Genomic DNA, 22,122 nt, shown 5'->3' with positions numbered 1-22,122 from the left:
GTGGACAATGGGGAACCTGTGTTTGTGGTGTATCTGGATTTCCAGAAGGCATTTGACAAGGAGCCAAAGACTGTTACATAAGGTAAAGGTGCACGGTGTTACGGGTAATGTATTATCATGGATAGAGGATTTTGGTTAACTAACAGAAAGCGAAGAGTGGCGTAAATGGGTGTTTTTCTGGTTGGCGATCGGCAACTCGTGGTGTGCCTCAGGGATCAGTGTTGGGACTGCAACGGTTTACGATTTACATAGATGATTTGGAGTTGGGGACCAAGTGTAGTGTGTCAAAGTTCGCAGATGACACTAAGATGAGTGGCAAAGCAAAGTGTGCAGAGGATGCTGAAAGTCTGCAAAGGGATATAGATAGTCTAAAGTGCATGCGTGAGGGTCTGGCAGATGGAATACAATGTTGGTAAATGTGAGGTCATCCATTTTGGTAGGAATAACAGCAAAATGAACTATTATTTAAATGGTAAAAAATAGCAGCATGCTGCTGTGCAGAGGGACCTGGGTGTCCTTGTGCAAGAATCTCAAGGAGTTGGTTTGCAGGAGCAGCAGGTAATTAAGGAGGCAAATGGAATTTTATCCTTCATTGCTAGAGGGATAGAGTTTAAAAACAACGAGGTTATGTTGCAGCTGTATAAGGTGCTGGTGAGGCCACACCTGGAGTACTGTGTACAGTTTTGGTCTCCTAATTTGAGAAAGGATATACTGGTACTGGAGGGGGTGCAGAGGAGATTCACTAGGTTGATTCCAGAGTTAAGAGGGTTGGCTTATGAGGAGAGACTAAGTAGACTGGGGCTATACTTATTGGAATTTAGAAGAATGAGGGGAGATCTTATAGAAACATATAAGATTATGAAGGGAATAGTTAAGGTAGAAGCAGGGAAATTGTTTCCACTGGCGGGTGAAACTAGGACTTGGGGGCATAGCCTCAAAATAAGGGGAAGCAGATTTAGGACTGAGTTGAGGAGGAACTTCTTCACACAAAGGGTTGTGAATCTATGGAATTCCCTATTCATAGGCTACCTCATTGAATGTTTTTAAGGCAAGGATAGACACATTTTTGAACAGTAAAGGAATTAAGAGTTATGGTGAGTGGGTGGGTAAATGGAGCTGAGTCCACGGAAAGATCAGCCATGATCTTATTGAATGGCTGGGCAGGCTTGAGGGACCAGATGGTCTACTCCTGCTCCTAGTTCTTATGTTCTAATGTTCTTGCCATGAAAAAATTGCACCCTGGACCGTTTTGCATCTCTTCCCACTCACTTTAGACCTAGCCCTCTAGTTTTAGACTCCCCTACCTTTGGGAAAAGATGTTGACTATCTACCTTATCTATGTTCCTCATTGTTTTATAGACCTCCAGAGGATCGCCCCTAAACCTCGTACACTCCATTGAAAAAGTCCCATCTATCCAGCCTCTCCTTATAACTCAAACCATCAAGTCCCGGTAGCATCCTAGTAAATCTTCCCCGCGCTCTTTCTAGTTTAATAAAACCTTTTCTATCATTTGGATGATTAGAACTATACACAGTTTGATTGATTAGATTGAAGAAGTTTCTTTTGGTGTGGAAATTTAGAACAAGGGAGCACAATCTTAAATTATAAATTAAATCTAAAATGGAATTATACCGGAAGAATAATTCTGGTATTATTCTTCAATCTAACCAATCAAAATATGTATAGTTCTAGTCATCAAATGATAGATTTGCCTTCTTAATTACCTGCTGCATCTTCAAACCAACTCCTTGTGATTCTTGCATAAGGACGTCCAGGTGGCTCTGCACAGCAGCATGCTGCAATTTAATTCAGGAGTGAATTCAGGAAGCATTGCTTCACGCTACGGAGAATAAAAATCTGGAACTTTTGCCAAAAGGTCTGGATGCTGAAGGGTCAGAGGATGCGTCCAATTCTGACATCGATTATATTTTGGTTGGATAAGGGTATTAAGGAATATCAAACAAAGGTGTGCAGATGGAGCTGAAGCTCGATCTGCCATCATGTAATTTGAATGGTGGACCAGGTTCCAAAACTGACTCGTCTAATCCTGAAAGGAAGCTTATTGCTGGGGAGGAATATTGTGGATGGTTTCATTGCAACTAATTATCACACACACAAAATAGGAACAGTCATCCCTTTTCAATGCATACAGCTGCACAGGCACATTGACCCTGGTTTGTTGTCTGAATGGCTTGATTGATATTGTTACTGGAATTAGGAAGGACTAAGTGCTGGATCCAGTTCTTGGAGTTGGAACTAGGTTTAAGGGAGAGATGGTTTAGAGGACAGTTGTTGGAAGGATATGAAGGTTACATTTAGAAGGGTGTGGGGAATAGGCTGGATTAGCATAATGGGTCACAATGGTTTCCATTGCTGTGAAATTCCATGATTCTGACCTAAAGTTTAAAGTTTATTTATTGGTGTCACGAGTAGGCTTACATTAACACTGCAATGAAGTTACTGTGAAATTCCTCTAGTCGCCACACTCCGGTGCCTGTTTGGGTACACTGAGGGAGAATTTAGCACGTCAGTGCGCCTAACCAACACGTCTTTCGGACTGTGGTATGAAACCGGAGCTCTCGGTGGAAACCCACGCAGACACAGGAAGGACATGCAGACTCTGCACAGACAGTGACCCAAGTCAGGAATTGAACCCGGGCCCTTGGTGCTGTGAGACAGCAGTGCTAACCACTGCCACCCTAACCTGTTTTTTTTTGATATTTTACCATTCTCCCAATTGATTTCCCTTTATGTAACTCACGAGAGGGCAGGCAGGTCTCAGTTTAACATCTCATTCAAAACACAGCACATTCAACAATGCAGCATTCCCTCAGTATTACATTGAGTGTGTTAATTCCTGACGTGCGAATTACATCCAACTTTTGGACTCGGGTGATGGAACTGTCTACAGAGCTATTAGCTTACCTCCGTAATGCTGAACACTGTCAATGTTTTCTGACAACTTTCTTTCCAAAAAAATCATTACTCACTTTTTCTTCAATGATTCCTTATATATTGAACATATGATAAAAACTTTTAATATAATTTTTAAATTTTCTTGGGAAAGAAATCTGAACTTAAGAAAGATATTTGATTTTAGTTCTGACCTCCACTGAACATAGTAATGATGAAATTAGAGTAGCCCTGGAATTCTCTCTAGCAGACTGTAGCCAGGCTCATTCTTTTCTCTTAAAGACTCCATTTAAACAAGAACTTTAATTTCTATCGAGAGCCCCTCTGTAAGTCTGGAGCCTGTGTTTGGACAGAGGGTGTGGATGGTGAAAGAAATGGTTTATTTTTGTGGGGGGGGGCGGCGGTGGTTGTTGGGTGGGCAGATCAAAGGCTGTTTGTGTTGAGCGGGAAGGTATTGATTTAAGTGCTGTGTCCTGCGTTGATTCTCGTCCCCTACTGTGTATGCAGCGTAATGCTGCAGTATATCAGGAGGAGGGGAAAAAAGCAATTTGTGCAGTGATGTAGAGAGAGAGAGAAAGCATCAAGTGTTGACTGTGATGCAAACGTCTGGCTTTCCCTGCTGAACTAGAGATAGGAGTCTGGCTAAGGATGGTTGGAAATGGCCTGCTTTTTAATGGGGGCAGACACTCCACTAGCTTTCTCTGGTGAGGTTAGATATCAGGTGAGCGTTGCTGAGTGAGTTGCAGTGGTGACCCGAGGTGTTCTTTTGTGTATGTATGTGTGTGCGAGAGAGAGAACGAGCCCCGACAGCCTCATTCGGAGCGTGAGGCCCACTGGGCCTTCTAAACAAAAACAAATACCGAGCTCTGTGAGCCATCTCCTCTCTGGAGGCTTGTTCAGTGCATTGAATGAAGGATTTCTTTCAAAACAAAGCTCGGTTCTTTCAAAAGAGTTGGAGTGAATTTCCAGGTGTCTGCCCGATGTGAGGACAGTAATCTAATGAACAAGAATGATCCGTTTCATGATTGCCTTAACTGGCTATAATTCTGTTGAGTCAGTGGTGTCTTGTAAGACACTGTCAGTATTGTTGATTTTGTCATGCATTGTGTGATCTTTTGGTTTTATTTATATCCAGACAACCACCATTGTGGATGCATGTTCAAATATACTTCATGCTTTATACTGTAGCTTTTTCATGTATGGCCTTACTTGAATGTAACACCTTTTTGTAGGATAGGTTATTGGTTGTTCGATTGTAAACTGTTGAGTGGAGCAGATCAAATTTGAAACTTAAATGTGATTTCGTTTCTGGGGTGTGAATCTGTTTCTGTTGTACTGTGATTGTTTTGCAAGTTGTGTTTCCTACAATTTGTATCTGTTATTTCCACTATGTGTCTGGGGGTCAGTACTCCTATTTTGTGTGAATTTATCAAAATCTTAATTTTAAAATTCACATTCTTATGTTCAAATCCCCCTTGGCATTGTGCCTTCCCTGCCCCCCTAATTCTATAACTACCACCAGTGCTACAACCCTCTGAGAGCATTTCTTGGAGCATTTTGGGTGGCACAGTGATTAGCATTGATGTCTCAAAAGTACCAGGGACCTGGGTTCAACTCTGGCCTCGGGTCACTGTCTATGTGGAGTTTGCATGTTCTCCAAATGTCTGTGTGGTTTTCCTCCAGGTGCTCCGGTTTCCTCCCACAGTCGAAAGATGTATCGGTTACCTTGGTTGGCCATGCTAAATTGACCCTAGTGTTAGGGGATTAGCAGGGTGAATATGTGGGGTTATAGAAATAGGGCCTGGGTGGGATTGTGGTCAGCGCAGACTTGATGGGCTGAATGGCCTCTTTCTGCACTGTAGGGATTCTATGATTTTATTAAAGTCACTATATAAATGCAAGTTATTATATGTTGCATTGGTAAGAGAAGTCTGATAGCTGCCATTAACTAGCTAGATTGGCAGTTTTGTTTGTCGAGCACAGGGAGGCCTTTTTTGGATTTGTTTTGTTTGTTTGGCTCAGTTACCAACAATGCTACCTGTGAATCAGGGAGTCAGCAGGACTAGAGGCAGTAATGCCGGCTGACATTCAGCACCAACAGCTCTGATTTATGCAGTGTTATTAACGTGGTGAAATGTCTCCAGGTGTATTGCTGTGGCATTTTTTTAAAAAATGGATTATCAGCCAAAAAAAGAGACATTAGGAGAGCTGGCTAAAGACTTAAATCAAGAGGTCAGGTTTAAGGAGGACCTTGAAGTTGGAAAGAGTTGAAGAGATTTGGAGAGGGGATTTAACTGTGTGGAACTGAAGTGGCTGAAGACATAGCCTTTAACGGTGGACCATTGTGGTTGAAGACGCATGAAAATCTAGGACTAAAGAATTCCAGTGGTGTGGGAAGAATTGTTGCATAAATGGGAAAGAGCGAGGTGTGTTTGGGAAGTAGATGGCATGGTGGGATTATGGCTGTAGTTACAATGCCAGTGGGTGTGGGGATGTTTGGATAGTGAATGAGAATTTTACATTTGAGGGGTTGGGGTGCAATGGGGGTGATGGGCCAGGAGGACTTGGTGTGGGATAGGATTTAAGCTACACTGTGGAGCAGTTGTTTTGTTGAAGCTATTGCTCTTCAGATGAGTGATTGAACCAAGGTCCTGTTCGAGTAGGTGCTAAAGAACTCCAGGCACAATTTGAAGAACATTTGGGAGTTCTCTTCAGGCATTGCCAACTTTCCATCCTGACCCATCACCGGTGCTGCTGCTGGGAGCCAATTGCCAATCTGCATAAGCTTCAAAAATAAATTATTCATTGTCAGAATACACTCAGCTCAGAGTCAGGGGGTCGAGGATTCATGTCCTATTTCAAGGTCTCAGGTATATGATCCAAGCTGGTGGTTCCTATACACCACTGAGGGAAGAGCTGTACTATGAGGAGGCACCGTCTTTCAAGTGAGATGTTAAACTGAGACCCAGGACTCAATGAAACAGTTAGTAGATCAGAGGAGTATTCCCCAGTGTCCTGGGCCAACCATCTTGAGCGGTTTCATCAATTACCTTCCTTCCATTTTAAGATCAGAAGTGGGGATGTTCACTGATGATTGAACAATGTTCAGCACCGTTCATAACTCATCAGACATTGAAGCCGTCCATGTCCAAATACAACAAGGTCTGGGCAATATCCAGGCTTGAGCTGACAAGTGGCAAGTAACATTCGTACCATATGAGTGCCAGGCAATGACCATCTTCAGCAAGAAAGAATCTAACCATCTTCCCATGACATTCAGTAGCATTACCATAGCCAAATCCCCCACTATCAACATCCTGGGAGTTATCATTGACCAGAAACTGAACTGGACACGTCATATAAATACAGTGGCAGAACAAGACAGATGCTGGAATTCTCCAGTTAATAACTCACCCCCTGACTCCCCAAAGCCTGTCCATCTACAAGACACAAGTCAGGGGTGTGATAGAATATTGTCCTCTTGCCTGGATGGGTGCAGTTCCAACAACACTCAAAAAAAAACTTGACAGCATCCAGGCAAAGTTATCTGCTTGATTGGCACCCCATTCACAAAACATTCACTCCCTCCACCACTGGCACACAGTGGCCAATGCGTACCTTCTACAAGGTGCGCTCACCAAAGCTACGTAGCTCCTTCCAAACTTGCAGCCTCTGCCACCAAGAAGGACAAGGGCAGTAGGTACATGAGAACACCATGTATTTGTCATTTATATTAATGATTTGGATAAGAATATAGGGGGCATGGTTAGTAAGATGGCAGATGACACCAAGATTGGTGACATGGTGGACAGTGAGGAAGGTTATCTCCAATTGCAGCGGGATCTTGATCAATTGGGCCAGTGGGCTGACGAATGACAGATGGAGTTTAATTTAGACAAATGTGAGGTGATGCATTTTGGTAGATTGGACCAGGGTAAGATTTACTCAGTTAATGCTAGGGCGTTGGGGAGAGTTACAGAACAAAGAGAACTAGGGTACATGTTCAGAGCTCCTTGAAAGTGGAGTCACAGGTGGACAGAGTGGTGAAGAAGACATTTGCCATGCTTGGTTTCATCAGTCAGAACATTGAATACAAGAGTTGGGACGTCTTGTTGAAGTTGTACAAGATGTTGGTAAGGCCACACTTGGAATACTCTGTGCAATTCTGATCACCCTATTATAGAAAAAATATTATTAAACGAGAAAGAGTGCGGAAAAGATATACTAGGATGCTACCGGGACTTGATGGATTGAGTTATAAGGAGAAGCTGAATAGACTGGGTCTTATTTCTCTGGAGCGTAGGAGGCTGAGGGTGATCTTATGGAGGTGTATAAAATAATGAGGGGCATAGACAAGGTAGATAGTCAATATCTTTTCCCAAAGGCAGGGGAGTTTAAAACTAGAGGGCATAGGTTTAAGGTGAGAGGGGAGCAATATAAAAATGTCCAGGGGGTAATTTTTTCACACTGAGGGTGGTGAGTGTCTGGAACAAGCTGCCAGAGGTAGTAGTAGAGGCGGGAATAATTTTATCTCTTAAAAAGCGTTTAGCTACATGGATACAATAGATATGCAGGGATATGGGCCAAATGTGGGCAATTGGGATTAGCTTAGGTGTTTTTAAAAAAAGGGCGGCATGGACAAGTTGGGCCGAAGAGCCTGTTTCCATGCTTAAACGTCTATGACTAGCAATGTTTATTAATAATGTAGAACGATATCTTCTGTATTCATCCTGGTTCTCAACTGTATTTTCTACCTGAAATTGTGTCATAAGCGCACCCTTTCTTCTTTATCTTAATTGTGATCTTTTTCACCCAGGGAACTCTGGATTTGTTTGCCCTACTTTACCTTTTGAGGGACTGTATCTTGACAGTGCCCAAGCGATCTCTTCAAAGGTAGCCAATTATCCGCTACCATTTTTCCTGTCAACCTTTGACTCCAATTTATTTGGCCCGGGTTCATTCTTATCCCACTAAATTTGGCTTTCTCCTAGTTTATTATTACTCTGGATTATTCTTTGTCCTTATCCATAGCCAGACTAAACCCTACTGCCCCCTAAATGTTCCTACTTAAACATGATCCACTTTGCCCACCTCATTCCCAAGGCCTAGAAGCGCTTCCTTTTTTATTCAACTGGAAACATGCTGCTTTGGAAAATTCCCTTCAACACAGTCTAGAATGCTGTCTCCACCCTCCTCCCTCCTGATAAGTTGTACCTCTCTAATTTCTTCAAGTTTGTTCCTCTGCATTGTTGCCACTAATTTGAGGTTCTAAACTGGAAAAAGGCCAAATCTGAAGAAATGAGAAAGGATCTAAAACGCCTGGATTGGGACAGGCTGTTCTCTGGCAAGGATGTGATTGGTTAAGTGGGAGGCCTTCAAAGGAGAAATTTTGAGAGTGCAGAGTTTGTATGTTCCTGTCAGGATTAAAGGCAAAGTGAATAAGAATAAGGAACCTTGGTTCTGGAGGGATATTGGAACTCTGCTAAAGAAGAGGAGAGAGATATATGATATGTATAGGCAACAGGGAGCAAATAAGATGCTTGAGGAGTGCAAAAAGTGCAAGGAACTACTTAAGGAGGAAATCAGGACGGATAAAAGAAGACATGAGGTTGCTTTGGCAGTCAAGGTGAAGGATAATTCTAAGAACTTCTACAGGTATATTAAGAACAAAAGGATAGTGAGGGATAAAATTGGTCCCCTTGAAGATCTGAGTGGTCGGCTTTGTATGGAACCAAAAGAAATGGGGGAGATATTAAATGGGTTTTTTGCATCCGTATTTACTAAAGAAACTTACATGGAGTCTACGGAAATAAGGGAAACAAGTAGAGAGGTCATGGAACCGAAACAGATTAAAGAGAGGAGGTGCTTGCTGTCTTGAGGCAAATCAGAGTAGATAAATCCTCAGGACCGGACAGGGTATTCCCTCAGACCTTGAAGGAGACTGGTGTTGAAATTGCAGGACCCCTGACAGATTATTTAAAATGTCGGTATCCACGGGTGAGGTGCCGGATGATTGGGGGATAGTTCGTGTTGTTCCGTTGTTTAAAAAAGGCTCTGACAGTAATCGGGGAAATTATAGGCTGGTAAGTTTGACGTCAGTAGTAGATTAATTATTGGAAGGAGTACTAAGCGATAGGATCTACAAATACTTGGATGGACAGTGACTTATTAGGGAGAGTCAACATGGCTTTGTGCATGTAGGTCATGTTTAACCAATCTATTAGAGTTTTTTGAGGAGGTTATCAGGAAAGTGGATGAAGGGAGAGCAGTGGATGTTGTCTACATGGACTTCAGTAAGGCCTTTGATAAGGTCCCACATGGGAGATCAGTTAGGAAGGTTCAGTCGCTAGGTATACATGGAGAGGTAATAAATTGGATTAGACATTGGCTCAATGGAAGAAGCCAGCGAGTGGTAGTGGAGAATTGCTTCTCTGATTGGAGGCCTGTGACTGTGACATGCCATTGGGATCAGTACTGGGTCCATTGTAGTTTGTCATCTATATCAATGATTTGAATGATAATGTGGTAAATTGGATCAGTAAATTTGCTGATAATACAAAGATTGGAGGAGTAGTGGACAGTGAGGAAGGTTTTCAAAGCTTGCAGAGGGATTTGGACCAGATAGAAAAATGGGCTGAAAAATGGCAGATGGAGTTTAATGCATCAAGTGTGAGTTATTGCACTTTGGAAGGACAAAGCAAGGTAGAACATACAAGGTAAATGGTAGGACACTGAAGAGAGTCGTAGAACAGAGGGATCTGGGAGTACAGATACATAATTCCCTAAAAGTGGCGTCACAGGTAAATAGGGTCGTAAAGAGTTCTTTTGGAGCATTGGCCTTTATAAACCAAAGTATTGAGTATAAGAGTTGGAATGTTATGGTGAGGTTGTATCAGACATTGGTGAGGCCGAATTTAAAGTATTGTGTGCAGTTTTAGTCACCTAATTACAGGAAGGATATTAATAAGTTTGAAAGAGTGCAGAGAAGGTTTACAAGGATGTTGCTGGGACTTGAGAAACTGAGTTACAGAGAAAGGTTGAATAAGTTAGGATTTTATTCCCTGGAGCTTAGAAGAATGAGGGGAGATTTGATAGAGGTGTATAAAATTATGATGGGTATAGATCGAGTGAATGCAAGCAGGCTTTTCCCACTAAAGCTAGGGGAGAAAAAAACTAGAGGACATGGGTTAAGGGTGAAGGGGGAAAAGTTTAAAGGGAATATTAGGGGGGTGCTTCTTCACACAGAGTGGTGGGAGTGTGGAATGAGCTGCCAGATGAAGTAGTAAATGTGGGCTCACTTTTAACCTTTAAGAAAAATGTGGATGAGAGGGGTGTGGAGGGATATGGTCCAGGTGCAGGTCAGTGGGACTAGGCAGAAAAATGGTTTGGCACAGCCAGGAAGGGTCAAAAGACCTGTTTCTGTGCTGTAGTGTTCTATGGTTCTGTGGTTCTAATTGGTGATCTATAGATGACACCAAACAATGTAATTATGGCACACAAACTCTGGTCTCCTAGATTGCCTAGATCCACTACAGTTTGCCTATAGACACAACAGATCCACAACAGATGCCAATTCCCTGGCCATACACTCAATGCTGGAAAGCCTGAACACCAATGACACTTATATTAGACTTTTTTCATTGACTACAGCTCAGACTTCAACATCATTATCCAAACAAAACTCATCCCCAAACTCTCTGGGCTGGGGCTCAGCTCCTCCCTCTATGACTGGACCCGAGACTTCCTAACCCACAGATTGCAATCAGTAAGGATAGGTTACAATGCCTCCTGCACAATTATCCTCAACTCTATGTTGTCAGCCCCTTACTCCTTAGACACTTCTGACTGTGGCCAAATTCTGCACCAGCTCCATTTCTAAATTTGCTGATGGCATCCCTGTAGTGGGTCAGATCTCAAACAATGACGAAACAGAGTACAGGAATGAGAGAGAACCTGGTGAAATGGTGCATGACAATAATCTCTTCTACAATGGCTGTAAAACAAAGGGAATAGTCATCGACTTCAGGAAACGTAGTGGAGGACATGCCTGTGTCTACATCAAAAGTGATGAAGTAGAGATGGTTGAGAGCTTCACGTTTTTAGGTGTCTAGATCACCAACAGTCTGGTGTGGTTCCTCCATGTCAACATTATAGTTAAGAAAGCCACTATGCCCCTACTTTCTGAGAAGGCTAAGGAAATTCAGCATGTCTACTATGGCTCCCACCAGTTTCTACGGATGCATCATAGAAAGCATTCTTTCTAGCTGTATCACAACTTGGTATCGCTCCTGCTCTGCCCAGGAAATTATAAAGGGTTGTGAAAGAAACCCAGTCCATCACGCAAACCAGTCTCCCATTCATTGACTCTGCCTATACTTCCCACAGGTTCGGGATAGCAGCCAACATAATCAAGGACCCCACACACCCTAGACACACACTCTTCCATCATCTCCTTCCATCAGGAAAAAGATATTGAAGTCTGAAAACCCATATCAACAAGCTCAAGAGCAGCTTCTTCCTTGCTGCCATCAGACTTTTGAATGGTCTTAACACAACACTATATTCTGCACCCTATCCTTTCTTTCTCCCTTATGTTCTCTATGAATGGTATGCTTTGTTTGTAACAGTTCATGAGATAATATTTTTCATCGTATCCCAGTACATGTGACAATAATAAATCAATCCAATTCAACCTTGCTCTAACCACATTGATTCTGTCCTTGACCCTTCTGGGACATCCTCTTTCTCCAGCGCTGCAGTACTCTCCTGAACTGATACCACCACCCCCTCCCTTTCCTATCCTTCCTGAACACTTTGTATCCAGCAATATTTAACATTCAGTTTTTTCCTTCTTTGAGCCAGGTCTCTATTTTTGCCAGAACATCATAATTCTGCATGACAGTCTGCACATGTGACTTCCCAATCTTATTTACCATGCTCCATGGGCTGCACAGTGGTTAGCACTGCTGCCTCTCAGCACCAAGGACCTGGGTTCAATTCCGGCCTTGGGCATTGTCTTTGTGGAATTTGCACATTCTCCCCATGTATGCGTGGGTTTCCTCCAGGTGCTCTGGTTTCCTCCCACAGTCCAAAGATGTGTGGGTTAGGTTGATTGGCCATGATAGACTGATCCTAATGTCAGGGGGAAAACAGGTAAATATGTACAGTTATGGGGATAGGGCCTGGGTGGGATTGTGGTCAATGCAGACTCAGTGGGCCAAATGGCCACCTCCTGCACTGCAGAGATTCTATGATATATTCATATGAATGTGCTGTAACCCTGATTTATTACTTTCTACCCTATTCTAACCTCACATTAAATTTCTATTTTAGTGTACCTATCTCTCTCCATATTCTGTGCACATTAGTATTCCTTTCATATTATCTCCTGGTTCTCACTTCTCTGCCAATTTAGTTTAATGCCTCCCCAATAGTAATAGCAAAGTACCCCAAAGGAAACTGAGTCTTAGCACTATTTAGATGTAACCTGTCGGGACAGTGAAGGTCCCATCTCCCAGAGCTAGTCCCAATGTCTCAGGAATCTAAAGCGCTCCCTCCTGCACCATCTTTCCAGCAATGCATTTATCTTTTGCTTAATCCACCTATTTCCATAATTATTTGCATATTGTACTGGGATTATTCCAGAGATTGGTACTGTTGAGATCCTGCTTGCTAATTTCCTAGCTAGCTTCCTAAATTCTGACTGCAAGGCAATATCTCTTTCTCCCTGTCTCATTGGTGCCAATGTGGACCACAACTGCTGGCTGTTAAAACCCCACCATCCACTGGTTGTTTTGCAGCTGTTCAGTGACATTCTTGACTCAGGAAGCAACACTCTATCCTGGATTCACATCTGCAGTTGCAGAAACACCTTGCTAATTCTCTATCAATCACCTATCGCTATTGTTCTTCCAGCTTTCCTTGTTCTTCCTAAGAAACTTCAGCAGTGATCAGTCTCACTCTTTTTTTGTTGATTCTGCTTACAAGATGCAATTTTTCAAACTACTTTATTCTTGAAAGATGTTGATTTGGCAGAGTCTGTGCTGGCTGTGGACGACGGTTGAGAGTCCTTGGTATATGTTATGTTGTGTACGGTGTCCGAATGAATGTGGCTTTCAAGTATTCTACATAATTTGAAAGTAGCATTCCAAAATTGCAATTTGAGTCTTACCCAGCTGTTAGGTCGTTGATGGTTGTAGATTTATTCAGTCTTCTCTGTTGTTGAGTTGAGTGGGCAGAAACAGAATGTGGACTGTGGCATTTCTCTGCTCAGTTAAGGAGACGAGGAGGAGGAAGATGAAGAGAAAGGCAAAAAGTTATATCCGAATAGCTTGTTGTATATTCAAGCAGTCAATTGCAGGAGGCACTGATGCTGCAGCTTGTCGTCGATTTTCTAAGATAGAAAGGGAGACCTAATTGATAATCTAGTTAAATTTAAGAGTGGATAAAACATATAATAGAAAAACATCTAGAAACCAAGAATATTGTAAAGAGTAGTCACCATTGATTTCAGAAGGGAAGATCATGCTTGACCAATCTCATTCAATTCTTTGACTCTGTTACTTTGTCAATGTAATTTACTGGATTTTTAAAAGATAAAGTACAACATACGCTCACAATTAAGGTCAGAGGACAAGATTTCACAAAGAACTTGGAGTTAAAGAATTTTATTCTTGACAGGCAAATAGGAATTGATGTTCCACAGGGATTAGTGCTAGGATCACTGTTCAGCATTTACAGACTGATTTTGATTTTAGAATTGAAGTACAAAACTTGTGACTGATAATGCATTGCTGGGGTGCAGATTGTGTGGTGGGTGGGGGAGAAGGGGTAAATTCTGAGGCGGACCATGACAAAATACAAGACAATAATGAACTCGCAGAATGGCCATGTTGCTGGCAAATGAATTTCAGTATAGATAAATGTGAAGTGGCATGTGTTGGTAGGAAAAATAGGAAAGGCGGCACAATCTTACTGGTGTCATGTTGCGCTTTATAGAACCTTAGTTAGGCCGCACTTGGAATTTAGCATTCAGTTCTGGTTGCCACATTACCAGAAGGATGTGGAGGTTTTGGAGAGGGTAAAGAAAAGATTTACCAGGATGTTGCCTGGTATGGAGAGCATTAGCTATGAGGAGACATTGGAGAAACTTGGTTTGTTCTCACTGGAACGACGGAGGTTGAGGGAAGACCTGATAGCAGTCTACGAGATTGAGAGGCGTGGATAGTCAGAAGCTTTTTCCCAGGGTGGAAGAGTCAATTACTAGGGGGCACAGGTTTAAAGGAGATATACGAGGCAGATTTTTTAGACAGAGTGTGGTGGGTGCCTGGTATTCCTTGTCAAGGGAGGTCGTGGGAGCGGATGCAGTAGTGACTTTTAAGGAGCATCTTGACAAATACATGAATAGGATGGGAATTGAGGGATATGGTCCCTGGAAGGGTAGGGGATTTTAGTTCAGTTGGGCACATGGTCGGTGCAGGCTTGAAGGGCTGAAGGGCCTGTTCCTGTCATGCAATTTTCTTTGCTCGTTGTTCTAAGTGGAAGGGAGGAGCAAAGGAATCCAGCAATACAGGTACACCATCACTAAAATTGGCAATGTAGCTTTGTAATCCTTTATACAAAACCCACAAAGCACTGAGGTTCATTTCTCGAGGGATAATATTAAAGAACAGAACGTTTCTGTTAAACTAACACACAACATTGGTTAGATTATACCTAGTGCCCAGTGCACAGGTCTGGTGTCCATGTTGCAAAAAGAATTTCAAGGTATTGGAAAAGATACAAAAAAACTTTGTAAGGATGATAACCAGAAGTTAGTGGCTATAACTATCAAAAAAGACTGAACAGATTGAGAATCTTTTCCCTTGAAGAGAGAAAGGCTAAGGGATGCCTTGGTTGTGAAAGGATTTGATAGGGTAGACATGACAAAGATGTTTCTATTTACGGAGGGAACCAAAACCAAGGCCATGAGTATAGATAGACATCAATAAATCCAACAGAGAATTTACAAGAAACTGCTATAACCAGGCGAGATTGTGAACTTGGTATTAAATTGAGTTGATGAGGTAAATAGTATAGATGCCTTTGAGGAGAAGATGGATAAATAAACAAGGGCAAAGGGAATAGAAGGAAATGTTAATAGAGTGAGATGACAGGGGCAGGGGAGGCTTGTGTGGAATGTAAACACCAGTGTAGATCTGGTGGGCTATTATTTTGTGGCTAATCAATGGCTCCCTGTGAAAAGTGGTGTGTTGGATCGTCTGTAAAATGCTGTAGCACCTGGATGGTTTAGTTCTAGTTAATTACAAATAATTTGATTGTTGCTTCTTGTGCTAAAAATTGATAGCTCCTTCCCTCCACATTTCTACCTTGCTCTGCAATAGTGTGTCAGACTCCAGATCAGAAGGTTGTGTGAGAGTCATGTCAGACTCGTGGAGTTTTTCTGTGGTTGGTCCCTGGATTTTACATCGGGATAAAGTTCATTGTTTGCGAATGTTCCTGAAATGATGAATCTCAAAACCATGATTAAAAATGATATTAAAGAACTGAGTTGCATGGTAACAAATAGACAGCCTTGGCAGGAGCGGTTTTCAGTCTGCATTAGATTGATTATCAATACCAGCCTACTGCTTGCATAACCTGTTGTTGTGCAGATTTAGGTAGCTCTGATTAAGGAGAGAATGATGCTACGAGCTTAGTGTGACCAGATCTTGGCTTGAGGGGTTTAGGATGTTAAGGTGCTTTTAACATTGCCACTGATTTTATTGTGTATGTTTGTTCACAGTACAAAGCTCACAATTCCCTTGTTCCTGCATCAGATTATAAACGTGTGAAAATTTAAGTTTATAATTTGGTCTGTAATAAGTTGCTGCTTTTAGCATAGAATCGTACAGTGCAGAAGAGGCCCTTCATATTGAGTCTGCACCGACACATTAGAAACAACTAAACTCCCACCCAATCCCATCTGCCAGCACTTGGCCCCAAAGCTCTGAATGTTATGATGTGTCAAGTGCTCAGCTAGATACTTTTGAAAGGATGTGAGACAACCTGCCTCTGCCACTCTCCCAGGCAGTGCATTCCTGACCTTCACCATCTTCTGGGTAAAAGGTTTTTCCTCACACCCCCCCGAACCTATTACCCCTCACCTTGAACTTGTGTCCCCTTGTGACTGACTCTTCAACTAAGGGAAATAGCTGCTCCTTATCCATTCTGTCCATGTCTCTTATAATCTTGTACATCTTGATCAGGTTGCCCCTCTGTTTTCTTTGGGGCAAAGAAAATTATCCAAGTTGATCCAACCTGCCTTCATAACTAAAATGTTCCATTCCAGGCAGCATCCTGGTAAATCTCCTCTACACCCCTCCAGTGTAATCACATCCTTCTAATAATGTGGCCAGAACTGCACACAGTATTCTAGCTGTGGCCTCACCAAAGTTCTATACCACTCCAATATGACTTCCCTACTTTTGTAGTCTGTAACCCAATTGATAAAGGCAAGTGTCCCATATGCCATTTTCATCACCCTACTAACATGTCTTTCCGCTTTCAGAGATCTGTGGACAAAAACACCAAGGTCCCTATGTTCCACAGAACTTCCAAGTCTCCTACCATTCATTGAATACTTCCTTATCAAATTACTCCTTTCAAATATCACCTTACACTTCTCAGGGTTAAATTCCATCTACCACTTATCTGCCCATTTGACCATTCTGTCAATATCTTTTTGCCGTCCAAGACACTCTGCCTCACTGTTAACCACCCATCCAATCTTTAATCCTATCCCTCACATAGCCATCAATGTCATTTATGTACACGGCAAATAGTAAGGGGCCCAACACAGATCCCTGTGGTATGCCCCCTGGACACTGGTTTCCAGTCACTAAAGCAGCCTTCTGCCATCACCCTCTGTCTCCTACAACTGAGGCAATTTTGAATCCTCTTTAACAAATTACCCTGTATCCCAGATGAATTTACCTTCTTTACAACTCTCCCATAGGGGACCTTGTCAAAGGCTTTGCTGAAATCCATATAAACTACATCAACTGCTTGACCCTCATCTGCACGCCACCTCAGAAATTCAGTCAGATTTATTAGGCATGACCTCCCTCTGATGAAGCCGTGCTGACTAACCCTGATCAAGCTTTGCCTATCCATGTGGAGATAGATGCTGTCCTTCAGAGGTTTCTGTAATAGTTTCCCTACCACTGATGTGAGACTCACTGATCTGTAGTTCCCTGGTTTATCTCTGCAACCCCTCTTAAATAGCAGAACTACATTAGCTGTCCTGAACATTAAGCTGTATACTGATGGCTCTTTCTACAATCCACACTAAATGAAGGACAATATAAAAGCCAGACTAGGTTAATCCAGTTTCCATATGTTCTGTGTTGAGTTAGGGAGTGTTAGTCAAGGAGGTGGGAGGGTAGGGCAGGTACGGTAGAAGCCATAAAATCCCTACAGTGCAGAAGATGGCTATTCGGAAATTGCGTCTTACCCTCACCTATACAATCCTTGTAAGCCCACACATTTCCCATGGCTAATCCACCTAACCTAAGCATCTTTGGACACCAAGGGGCAATTGAGCATGACCTGCACATCTTTGGAGTGTGGGAGGAAACCCATGCAGATGCTGGGAGAAAGTGCAAACTCCACACACAAAGTAAGCCGAGGCCAGAATCAAACTCAGGTTCCTGATGCTGTGAGACAGCAGTGCTAACTATTGTGCCGTCCTACGACAACGATATACTGGCTTTAATGAAGTAATGTTGCAAACATCTAAGGAGCTTCTCCAAAGTGCTGTCAAACAAATTTTATACTGAGTCACACATTTGAACAGGTAACTAAAATCTTGGATACAGACAGAGATTTTAAAGAACCAGGGAATTTTAAAATGGAAATTCCAGACAGCTGAAGGTACAGTCACCAATAAAGACAAAAAATGCTGGAAAAATGCAACAAGTCAGGCAGCATCAGTGCAAAGAAACAGAATTTAATAAACTTAAACTTAAACTTAACATTTCACATCAAATGACCTTTCATCAGCCACCAATGGTGGAATGATGAAAACCTGGACCCTGCAAGAGGCCAGAATTCAAGCACGGTGACCTTGCAGCGTTCTGAGGCTGGCCGAGGTCACAACACATGATCAGAGGCTGGGAATTTTAAAATCTTGTTCTCTGGCTGACTAGTTTCCCCAGGTTAGGAAGGAAAGGTTAGCTGATATGTGGCATTCATTTACTATTCCATCATTTCTATTGGAAAATGCATTTAGGCAGCATCGGGCTCAGCTTTAACCCACATCCTAACCCCCCCCCCTCCCCCCCCCCCCCCTCCTAATCAAACAGCATGTTGATGCTCATATATCAAAATAACTTCTTAGGCTGATTGTTGGGCTCCTGTCATAAAATTGTCTTAGCAAAAGAGAAAAGATTTGGAACAAACAAAATTATACCTGCATGTTAAAATAAAATGTCAGTGTAATTCCTGTTAAAGTTTTCTGTCATGTACTTGTTTTATGAAATCAGCTCATATAAAGTTGTCAGTTCCATCGCAAACATAAAAGTAAGAATTGATAATAGATGCTAAAAACCAGCACATAAGGAGACTATAATGGCTGAATGCTTCATCTTAGTTTTTCTCAGCCCCTTGTTCTACATCACCTGAAAACTATACTTGATTTTAATACCCAAGATTACACTTGGTCTTAATACTCAGAGAGTAACACCATATAATTTGTGTTTAAATAAGAAATTTAAGGTTTAAAGTAATTGAGAATTTGAATTAATGCTTACAGTTTTTAAATTGTTTTTTTTTCAAAGAAATTTTGTTTGTTTGCAGCCTTCCACTTCAAAGGCAGCCAAGCATCCACTGACACTAGATGCCCCATCAGTTGATGGACACACAGTACAGCTCTCGCACGCAAGCACCAAGGACCAACAAAACCCCCTCAATCCAGCAAAAGCTCCAGAAATAGCTGGTCCCTTGGCCGAGACCAGCAGCAAGAATGATGCTCAAGGTGCACAGGCAGATGTGAGCGTGGACCAAACGCAGTCACTTACCAAGTTCGAGGATGGTGGTACTAAGGTTAAGAAAAAAAGGAAGAAAAAAGAACTGAAGGAGGAGGTGACTAGTGAAACAGCAACCAGTGACAGTGCACCCAAACCAAAGAAGAAGCGAAAAGAACCCAAGGGGGACAAGGAACCTAAAGAGGGTAAAGGGGCTAAGGAGCCAAAAGGTTCTAAAGGACCCAAGGGCACCAGAGAACCGAAGGAAGCTAAAGGGGCCAAGGGGGCCAAAGAGCCGAAGGAACTTAAGGGTGCCAAGGAACCTAAGCAATCTAAAGAGCCAAAATGTAAATCAAACACTACACCCAAAACCAAGGGCAGCAAGAAAACCAGGTATGGAGTTTTAACTAAATGTGTGACTGTTGACTTTAATTTTTTTTGATGGCTTTTGAAATTTACTCACAGGATGTGAAAGTGCTGAAAGGCCAAAATTGTACTGTTAATTGTATTTAAAGTGAGAGTGTGATGCTTTTTTGAACTATGATGTGGAGATGCCGGCGTTGGACTGGGCTAAACACAGTAAGAAGTCTGACAACACCAGGTTTAAGTCCAACCGATTTATTTGATAATAAACTCGCAAGCTTTCAGGGTTTGCCCCTTCATCAGGCGAATGAACCTACCTTTTGAACCATTGCGGTCCAAGTGATATAGGTACTCCCAGAATTGTTGACTATGGAGTCCCAGGATTTTGAAATAGCAACGAAGGAACAATTGTACAGTACATTTCTGAGTCAGACTGGTCTGTTACTTGGAGGGGAACTTTGAGGCGGTGGTGTCCCATGCCTCCACTGCCCTTGCCTTTCCAGATGGTGGAGATCTTGGGTTTCAGAGATGGTGTTGAAGTAGCCTTGGCGAGATGCAGCAGTGTTTCTTGTAGATGGCATATGTGTGCTGGTGGTGGAGAAAGTGAATATTGAACATTGTGGATTGCTGTCAATCAAGTGGGCTGCTTTAACTTGGATGGTGTTGAGCTTCTTGAGGTTTTTTGGAGCTGCACTCATCTAGACAAGTAGAGTAATCCAGCATGTCCTTGACCGAAACCTTACAGATGGTGGACAAGCTTGGTCAATCAGGTGACTCACTGGCACAACACCCAATCTCTGACCTGCTCTTGTAATCACAGTATTTGAGGCTGGTCCAGTTAAGTTTCTAGTCAGTGGTGACCTCCCACCAGGATGATGGTGGGGAGTTTGGGTGGTAATAAACTTCAATTTCATGGGGAGGTAGTTAGATTCTCTTCGTAGGCTGTTCGGCCCATTGAGTCTGTTCTGTCATTTAGTGAAATTATGACTGATCTAATAATCCTCAACTCCATTTTCCTGCCATATCCCCAAAACCCTGGATTCCTTTCCTGGTTAAAAATCTGTCTATCTCAGCCTTGAACATACTTAACAACCCAGCCACTGCAGCCCTCTGCGGTAAGGAATTGCACAGAATCACCATTCTCTGAGAGAAGACATTCCTCATCTCTGTCTTAAATTGGTAACCCCTTAGTCTGAGATTATGCGTTCTAGACTGTCCCACAAGGGGAAACGGCCTCTCAGCATTTACCCTGTCAAGCTCCCTGAGAATCTTCTGTGTCTCTCATTCTTTGAAACTCCAATGAGTACAGACCCAACCTACTCAACCTCACTCAGTCTCTCCCACCTCACCTCTGGAATTCAAGTCTCTTGCCTCTTTTGAACCAAACCTGTAGTGACGTCTGGGGCTGACTGATCTTGACAGAATGCATGAGACTTCTTGGCTTTTGGAGTCGATATTGAGGACTCCCAGCGCCATACCCTCCTGACAGTCTACTAATATCATTCTCTCTAATGTGTCTGTTCTGATAGTAGAACAGGACAGACCCACAGATGGTTCTGGAGGAATCTGGGATATTGGCTGAAAGATTTAACCAAGTTGTTTGTTTAGACTGTAGGACAGCTCATCCCACTTTGATGCAAATCCCTCGATGTTCGTTAGGAGGATTCACAGGGTTTGATGTGTTCTTGTTATCTGAATTCCTCACCTGTGCTGAGTGGTCAGTCCAGTTTTATTGCTTGTACGTTTGGTAGTATTTCAGTATAAATAAATGGCCTGCTTAGACCACTTCAGGGCACAGTTAAGAGCCCACCATATTTTATGTGGAGCCACATATAGACCATACCAGGTAAGCATGGCAATCGATAATAATGCAATCATCATAGAACATAGAACACTACAGCACAAACAGGCCCTTCGGCCCACGAGTTGCGCCGATCACGTCAACACCTACCAACCTACAGACCTATCTATAACCCTCGATCTCATTAAACCCCATATACTCATCCAGAAGTCTTTTAAAAGACCCCAGCGAGTTTGCCTCCACCACCACTGATGGCAGCCGATTCCATTCACTCACCACCCTCTGAGTGAAAAACTTACCCCTAACATCACTTCTGAACTTCCCTCCTTGCACCTTAAATCTGTGTCCTCTCGTAGCAACCATTTCAACCCGGGGAAATAGCCTCTGAGAGTCCACCCTATCTATTCCTCTCAACATTTTGTAAACTTCTATCAGGTCGCCTCTCAACCTTCGTCTCTCCAGGGAAACGAGTCCCAGCTCCCTCAACCTAACTTCATAAGGCATGCCTCCCAGTCCAGGCAACATCCTTGTAAATCTCCTCTGTACCCTCTCAATAGCTTCTACACCTTTCCTATAGTGAGGCGACCAGAACTGTGCACAATACTCTAAATGAGGCCTGACAAGGGTCTTATAAAGTTGCAGCATTACCTCCCGACTCCTAAACTCAATCCCTCGATTAATGAAGGCCAGTACACCATACGCCTTCTTGACCACCTCCTCCACCTGCGAGGCCGATTTAAGAGTCCTGTGGACCCGGACCCCTAGATCCTTCTGCTCTTCAACACTACTAAGACTTCTGCCCCTTGATAGTGTACTCGTTCATCTCGTTGGTTCTGCCAAAATGGACGACTACACATTTATCCGTGTTGAAGTCCATCTGCCACTTCTCCGCCCAGTCCTGCATCCTATCTATGTCCTGCTGCAACTTTTGCCATCCTTCCAGACCATCCACAACACCACCGACCTTAGTGTCATCAGCGAACTTACTTACCCATCCCTCCACTTCCTCATCCAGGTCATTTATGAAAATGACAAACAAC

At 42.8% G+C, this 22,122-nt stretch overlaps 1 protein-coding gene across 4 annotated transcripts in view; it reads left to right on the top strand.

The window, feature by feature from the left end:
* The window catches only part of chd6 (chromodomain helicase DNA binding protein 6), a 219,200-nt gene that overhangs the window by 73,211 nt on the left and 123,867 nt on the right, over positions 1-22,122 (top strand). For 3 of the 4 annotated variants that reach the window (XM_080204565.1, XM_080204563.1, XM_080204562.1), the window contains exons 1-2: positions 3,546-3,635; positions 18,752-19,311. In XM_080204565.1, the coding sequence (XP_080060691.1) occupies positions 3,573-3,635; positions 18,752-19,311 (623 nt within the window). In that variant the 5' untranslated portion in view covers positions 3,546-3,572. Of the gene's footprint in view, positions 1-3,545; positions 3,636-18,751; positions 19,312-22,122 lie in introns of those variants that run through there. The other variant, XM_080204564.1, reaches the window with a different exon arrangement.

The sequence above is a fragment of the Carcharhinus amblyrhynchos genome, chromosome 16, assembly GCF_965287045.1.
Source record: "Carcharhinus amblyrhynchos chromosome 16, sCarAmb.v2.hapA, whole genome shotgun sequence".
Classification (NCBI taxonomy): domain Eukaryota; kingdom Metazoa; phylum Chordata; class Chondrichthyes; order Carcharhiniformes; family Carcharhinidae; genus Carcharhinus; species Carcharhinus amblyrhynchos.
The sequence above is the reverse complement of the archived record's forward strand: the minus strand, read 5'-3'. Positions and strand labels throughout refer to the sequence as shown.